Source organism: Perca flavescens, chromosome 14 (genome assembly GCF_004354835.1).
Source record: "Perca flavescens isolate YP-PL-M2 chromosome 14, PFLA_1.0, whole genome shotgun sequence".
Taxonomy (NCBI): domain Eukaryota; kingdom Metazoa; phylum Chordata; class Actinopteri; order Perciformes; family Percidae; genus Perca; species Perca flavescens.
The window spans coordinates 19,554,039-19,562,139 of NC_041344.1; the positions used below are offsets into that span (position 1 = coordinate 19,554,039).

An 8,101-nucleotide genomic window follows, 5' to 3' on the forward strand; every position below is an offset into this window, starting at 1 on the left:
AAGTACTAAATAATACATTCAATAAACTGCAGACTCACAATGCAGCACAATGTAGCTCTGCAGCCAATACAATGCAGTCAGTCTTGTTTCTTGTTGCGTCTCACAAGGTAAACCTTGATTGTTTCTCCTTAAGCATATTCTTTGAAGTGTTTGTGTAACTCACTTGGATTTGAACACACCACTTTTACAACCTCTGCACATCTGGTGCGAAGACGAAACCTTGTCACTGCATCTTTCCTGTTTGGCAAAACATTATTATTCATGATTTAAGCGCAGTGCTCAAGTCATAAATATTTAATTCTCTAGTTTTCTGCTAATATGTTTGGCCTCTTACATAATCTGCACAATGAGTCTGGCCTGGCACTCAATCTGACCTGCCTCTTGTCCAGGAAGACAGAGTGCTTCAATAAAGACTCTCCGCTGACCAAATTCTCTCGACGTGGCGCAACCTCCCTCTGAGCAGCTTGTGACCGAATCTCATCTCGGAGATTCATCGTCCTACTCAGAGAGGGAGAAATCAGCGCGGACCAGGCTGTTTCAATGAAGTTGATTTGTCATAGGTTATTGGTCAAAGCACCAGAAAAGGAGCAGACAGAGCTGCCACAGAAAGATGAGAATGAATAAGCTCTCAATCAGCAACTAAAATGCTCTCATGGCTGTATGATCAGTCACTCGTTGATGTAATTGTAATTTATCACATAAACACATACGCTGCACACTCCCTACAGCATTTGAGCTACTCAAAAAGCTTAAGCCACAAATCTAAATGGAAATCTAGTTTGCTTGTTCCCTGTAGGTCTGCTGTAATTGTCTCTCTCTCTCTCTCTGTTAGGGTCATTAGGAAAAGGGAATGTTTCAAGTTCATTTCCACAGGGAGCCCTGCTCAAAATGTGCCGCTCATGAAGGAGAAGCATCAGACTTCCTCAAACGTGACCTAAAGGGGTTAAGTCTTATGCAAAGAAGCTACCGTGAGCTGCCGGTCTGAGTTGTTGATGGAAGCTCAGCACAGAGAGGGAGGATCGCCCTGCTTTGTGTAGGTTACCGTGAAATGATTTTTGAGAAACTTTTTGAAGTATTCCCAGACTGCTGCAGGATAATCAAAAGATTCTTTTTTTGCTCTTCTTACGAAGGTCATGGCGTTACCTGTGCCATACACTTTATAATGATCAGATTTCTGCGTGTGGAGTTTCGCTGCACCTTCCTCAAAAAATGAAGTTATCATCAATCAGAAAAATAGCCTCGTACACAATTAGTCAAGGCCATAATTATTCAAATATTTTTTTTTTTTTTGCAGCCTAGAGCTAGGTAAACATTGGAGAAGAGAGCCATATTTATTCTCAGAATAAGGGAGCACATTCACATACATACTTTCCCCATCTCTGTGGGGTTTTTTTTTTTAAGAGCAAATGAGCATATTCCAACCTCAAATCATTTCAAATGTGTATGCACACTCACAAGCATTTAAACATTCTGGCTAGTGTAGAAGACAAATTCTAACGGTTCTCCAACGTTTAATTTGGACATTTTTCTTCACCTCTCTGCGTTTAACACACTCTACAATCAAAGTATTTAATACCAGCGAGATGGCAGGGATACAAAAATATGGTGGAAAATACAATCTCTTAATAACACACTGTATTTGCTGACATGCTATCTTATTGGACCCTGTAAAAGAACATTATCTCTTACACCAGTGGGCTCATTTTATATCACTTAAGAATCATGCAGCTAATGCTTTTTGACACATGCACCAAGGCACATGTACACACACTTACTTAAGCAGCTGGGCCATATGACCCTGCGCTGTACAATCCAACAGAGAAGATGCAAATGCGAGTTGTCACCCTGGAGCGAATTAAACGGCTGGGAGAAGTCATGCGCAGTGGACTTACAGTTTTACAGTTTCAACTTGCAAAGAAAAGGCTTAAAAAGGTCTTCAGAGTGCAGTTCTTACTGAGGCCCGCTGCAGAACACACTTCACTACTGCGTAAGATCGACCACAGCTGCTACTGTACTTCATTCAGTCTCTTCCTACGTTTAAAAGCATGTAGCATACAAGTATATATATATATATATATATATATATATATATATATATCAGCATATTCCAAACACTCAATCTGAATCTGAGCAGTCACTGGTTTTGGAGGACTTGTGCTTTCGTTTCCTTTTTCTCTTCTTCTTGTCTTTCTTCTTTTTGTCCTTCCTCTTTTTCCTTTTCTTGCTTCGATGGTGGTCAGATGAGGAGGAGGAAGAGGAAGAAGAGGAAGAGGAAGAGGAGGAGGAGCTGTCTGAATTGGAGGAAGTGCTGTCCTGAAGCATCTGCTGCAGCTGCTGGATCCTAGAAACAGGAAGGGCAGGGAGGAGAGGAGAAGAGGAGGTGGGATTAGAGTCAAGTACAGGAAGGAAAACAACTGATGCACACTTGGATGTCCGGGTTGGCAAGCATCTAAAGTGTCCTTAAACAAGACACCGGCTGCATCTCATGTTGTTTATTTGATAGCTCCTTGACTCAACCGGGAGTTGTTCTGTCCCTCCTCGGTAAAGGTCAAAGCTCTTATTTCTGTCCCGAGGAGCGAGAAGCAAGCATCGAGGAGCTAAGGATACACGAGAGCAGCCTTCCTGGAAGCGTGCAGCTGAAGGAGTTGCTAACTCCGCCCAAACAGCTGATGTATTCATGTGACTCTTCAGAGGTCTCATCCCTCTAAAAAACACATTTGCTCGTTCCCTCTCTCCTCCCATGATTTCCTCGCGTCTCTCCCATGCTTCCTCGGTGGAAGGGACTACTACGCGAGGAAGAGAGCCAAGTGGAGGACTCAAGGAGGCAATTCAAGGGCTATGAGATGCACCGCCAGTCTTTGTCCTAGTATCGGCATTTCTGGACCAAGTGCCTACAGTACCATTAAAACTGCAGGTGTGGGGGCGGCCTCTAGCTCACCCAGTAAGTGAGTCCTGCAGCGGCGCGGGTTCAAATCCGACCTGCTCCCCTTGGCTGGGTGTCATCCCCCATCTCTCTCCCCCTTTTATGTCTATCCACTGCCACTATAATAAAAAGGGAAAAGCCCCAAAACAATTATCTAAAAAAAAAAATTGCAGGTGTGTGGAGGATTTTCAGAACAAACCGGGACACACCTGGATAATTGGGACATCCTGTCGCTTAAAAACAAGGCTCAAGCTCAGATGACTAAAATAGATCAGATAACTTTCACCTAAACCTTAACGGAGGTAAGTAATTGAACCTGTACATTGTGAGTGGTTTTGACCGGCCAGGAGAGAAATCGAGAGTAAAGGGAGTTACTTCAACATCTGGTGAATATCGACCTGTCCACAGCCAAGTAAGGTTCAAGAAGGAAGATTAAAATATTAACACATCACAGAATTAGTGAGGAAGCACCACACTGCTCAGTAAAATACAAAACATTTTTCCATCCAGAAGCTGTTAACTATTCAGCCATGAAAAGAGTTTCTCTGAGAAAAGGTTGACATGCTCTTGTGAAGTGTCCATCAGGCCTCGTTATGCCGGGGTTGATCTCACTGAGCAGATTCATCGTCTGAGCACTTGTGTCACACTACTCCTTAAAGCTTACCTCTAGTGCTCAAAGTCAATTAACATAAAAGCACTTCATAATCTACAGCTATATTATAAAAATGGTTCTTCCCTCAGCTCAAATACTTTGGTTTCCTCAAATGCACTTTTAAAAGAAAAGGTTTCAATTCCTGCACCGAGTTCATTACAGACACGTTTCAGTCACTGACCTTCGTCAGCCATGACATTTTGTCAATATGTCTGTGCAACAAGACACTACTACAGCTACAGCCTGCAATAACCAATTAAATATAAAAGGGGGGCCAACTCTCAAATACCTGAGACTATTACCACAAAAAATATTTATAAAAATGTGTGGAATACAAATGAAAACAGTAAAAAAAGTCTAAAAGATTAGATGGGCAATGCAAAATAAGCCATTTTGGGAACATGAGAAAAATAACTGGACCAAGTCTGATATCCAACTGGGTACAGTAAGTGCAGAAGAACAAACTTTCAAAATGAATATACTGTATATGCACTAGTAACTAGACTTCTAATAACTATTTCATATCTACAATTCCATCATGCAATGCTGTATATTGGAAAAAAAAACCAAGGAGAGGTTGGACTGTTTCACTTCCCTTTCAAAGAAGATGCCAAAATTAATGTGGTACAGACACGCAACTGACTTCAAAGCGCTACTAGCCTTTGAATAACCTTTTTGTAATCACACACACACGCACACACACACACACACACACACACACACACACACACACACACACACACTCTCTCTCTCTCTCCAGGTCATCCGAGTGTCTTTTGTCTGTCCTTTCAATATAATAAAGTTTAAAAATCAGACTCTTATTCAGGGAAATTACAGCAAAGGATCTGAACAACAAGCATGATAAAAGAGAAAGAGTTTGTGTACCTGGTTTCTTTTTCATTCCTTTTGTTTTCCCGAATGATGTCGTACATTGGGTCTTCATGAGCCTAAAAGACCAAATGCAATTTGTCATCACCTACTATGAAGAAAGGTGGGGGGGGGTCATACTGCTTACAATGAGAGTTGCTACTATTCATTGTTATGTCAGCATTTTTCCTTCTTTCTTTTTTTTAAACCTCCCTGTGACAATACGAGGTATGAAAATATGGCACAGTTGCATTTATGGAAATCATTGCAGAGGCTTGGTGTTCCTGCAGTAGGTATTGTTCTATTACAGGCACACTGGAACAGGCTGTGTGAAGAAGTCTGCTGCCCACATGCTCCCCAGTGTAAACTAAATATGCCCCAGATCTGTTGGTAACCTCAGCCCAGCTCTCAGACACACGTGTCTGTCTCTGTCACAGCTCTTTGACCTTGCCACAACCCAACCCACATTCTTTGACAGTGGACCATTCTTTGATACCTTCTCTAACTAACTATGGGTGGGCTCACTTTTTTTTTTCTAAGCCGTTAACAAACTCACCACTCTGAACTGCTCTAGTTTCTGGTTGCCTTTAATGAAGAATGGACACTCCCTGTCTCCTGTCCTGTGGCCGTAGTTCTTGCATCTCCAACCTGCAGAAAAGGTAACAAAATATAAATCTGTGGAGTTGGGAAAAATAAACTGATGTGACAGGTAAATCGTTGCTATAAAATAGATGAAATATGGGCATGAGGGTACATTCTTTACCTTGGGAATAGTAGTACAAAATAATCTTAACTCAAGCACCACGTACAAGCTCTTTCTTTAGCTTTCAACCACATCCCACAGCCTTCATTGTTATATACAAGCAGCCGCACACACGCACACATGCACGCACAATGCAGCGCAGCTGCGCCTGATGGAAATTAGGGGTAAGTCCCTGGCTGTTCATGCAGCATGAAAATAATCAAGACAAAGAAATGAATGGATTCTGAATATAAGGACATTCTTTTTCTGAGCAAAAAGACAGAAGGTTATCTCACTAGCAACAATAGACGTGATGTTAATAGTCAAGCTCTTGTGGTTACATTTAGGCCTGCACGATTCTGGGAAAAATATGAATCACAATTTCTTTTAGCTTAGAATTAATATTTCGATTCTCTGCCACAATTTTTTTCTCACAAAGTGTAATGTTTATTGCACACATGAACCATGACAAAAAAAATTGGCAGTACCAAACATAGATTTTTTTTGGCACCTATAGCACATTGCACATCACCGCACAAGCCTGTAAACATAGAGGCTTCAATGAATAAAGAAAATAAAGTACATACTGGCTATATTAACTACAGTAGGCTACCAATAATAGTGACATATAACACACTGAACTAAAGATGGCCCTGATACAGGCTCTATCTGAACTCCTTGCACATGTCTTTACATAATTAAAACATGTTAATGTCAAATCCCAAAAAAAAAAAAAAATCAGTCATTTAAAAATTCAATCGTGAACAGGGGTGAATCGAGATTGCGATTTTATAACGATTTATCGCGCAGGCCTAGTTACATTGGTCACTTATTAAGAACGATGCCCACACATGTGGATATTTACTCCCACCTACAGTTCCTGAACTAGAAGGGCTGCTGTTACTTCTATAGCCAATATAACTTTATAACATTTGTATACAGGGGAGTCTCCAAAATCTATTAGCATAGGTTAAACCCTTTCTAGAGATCTTTAATCATAATTGTGAGTGTGCAAGTGTGGTCATATGAGAAGACACTGCATATTGTTTGAATCACAAAAACCAGCAACTCTTTCTCGATCTCTAGCACATGATCTAAGGTGAAAACTTTGGATTAATTTAACTATTCAAAACCATTTAACCAACAACAACACCGTCAAAATTAATTTGAAGATGAGAGATATGAGAGGTATTTAAGTTCAAAAGAACAATGAAAACAGGCATGTAAAAGTCAAATCATAGGCCATATTCTTTTTTGTTTTATAAAAGTGTATAATTAAAGATGAGCATCACTTCTCACACCCATCCCTCACCTCTGTAGCTGTGTGAAGTGTTAAAGAGGTTTGTGGAACATCCAGTTACAAACTAAATCCCTGCAGATACAGCTGTAAACACAGCCCATATATATCCCTCTCACATTGCAAATCGTGGCCGATATTGCTTGAATTTAGTTTAACTGTACTCACACTGCATCACCTTTACCTCCTTCCCCAGAGGCATCCACAGCCCTTTGGTGGGGGCGTGGGCCAGGAAGCTCCTGGCTTCTTCATTTCCTGGTTCAGCAGGAATACAGTCCTCTGGTTTGTCCTCGTGCTCCTGCAACAGTAACTGTCACTTCTGAGCATTTCTTTGAGTAAATAATAACTGTATATGTGTCTAGTCCAAAACGATAGGTTTATTTAAAGCTTCTCGGCATTCACTGAATGTAACGTTACCTTTATGAGTCCTGGTGGAGGTTTCTCATAGCTGCATGAAACAAAGATAATACTGACGTTAATTCTTATGTAACTGCAGAATTAAATTACGTAATTTAACTGCAGAATTAACTAACGTTAATCTCAAACTCGGCTGTCATTCCCAAAACAAACTCACACAAGTAAAGCTAACGTTAACCGCTCAAACAAAGTATTTGGGGTAAAATTATAAGTGTGGATTACTTGCAGTGACGAGAGAAAATCTGTATATTTAAATGTATAATTCATGCATAAGTTTGCGAGATTTAACAGGAAAGCTCTCCGTAATATTACTCACAACGTCTCAACGTGTTTCAGTTGTTGGACTTTTTGGTTGAGTTTTTTCGTGTGTGTTTTGAGTTTCTCAAAATCCTGTTTGGACGACTTGTGTCTCTTGTTGTCTCGTCGGTCATCCTTCTCTCTTCTTCGCTTTCTGTCCGACATTGCCCTGATATTGACAAACTGCCCCGCCGGAAAGTCATTAACTTATAAATAATGCTGCATTTAAGGGTAATATGTTAGCTATAACGTTGCGGTGATAAACATCGGCCAACGTGCTAGCCAGCAGCCCAGCTAACTAGCAGCCATTTCTCTGGTGGTGCTGCTCATTGGTGCTGCTGCCTGCCCTGCTGTACTTCCTGTGCGGCCGGATTGGTTAGTTAAAGTCCAGCGCCACCTGCAGGACACGGGCGTTAACACGTGAAAGGATGCTGGATTGAAAGCTGGCTTCTTTAAATAAGACAAAGCATAAATTACCGTATAATTACTTTAAGCAAGTCGCCATTAAAAATAAGAAAAGGGAGAAAAAGAAGAAGAATTACTCCAAGCAATAAATTGCCCCTTTCTGTTTAGTTAATTGTTTTTTTTTGAAGCACTTTACTTGATTATTGCCATTTTCTGCTTCTACTCCACCAAATTTGGAAGCAAATATTGTACTTTTTACTCCACTTGTTGGGTCTCTGTAAATTATAGTGTTCCTCACTCTCTCTGTAAAGTCTCCTGAGATAACGACCGTTAGGATTTGACATTGTCAATAAAATTGAATTGTAATCAAATTGACTTTATTGATCCATTTGTGAAATTCATTCTACCTGGCAGTATATACAGTTAAAAATAAGACCCACCTTTTTCAGGTGCAACAATGTACATAATGCATCAATAATTATTATTCAGTAATATATATTA

The 8,101-nt window shown here is 40.4% G+C and overlaps 1 protein-coding gene across 1 annotated transcript; it reads right to left on the reverse strand.

Moving 5' to 3' along the window:
• Positions 1 to 1,387: 1,387 nt before the first annotated feature.
• rp9 (RP9 pre-mRNA splicing factor) lies at positions 1,388 to 7,566 on the reverse strand. Its single transcript, XM_028597813.1, has 6 exons — positions 7,215 to 7,566; positions 6,899 to 6,929; positions 6,650 to 6,779; positions 4,999 to 5,090; positions 4,461 to 4,522; positions 1,388 to 2,341 (listed from the first exon to the last, which is right to left on the reverse strand). Exons 1-6 carry the CDS (start codon positions 7,358 to 7,360, stop codon positions 2,116 to 2,118), a joined length of 687 nt encoding a protein of 228 aa, XP_028453614.1. The 5' UTR covers positions 7,361 to 7,566; the 3' UTR covers positions 1,388 to 2,115.
• Between the last annotated feature and the right edge of the window lie 535 nt (positions 7,567 to 8,101).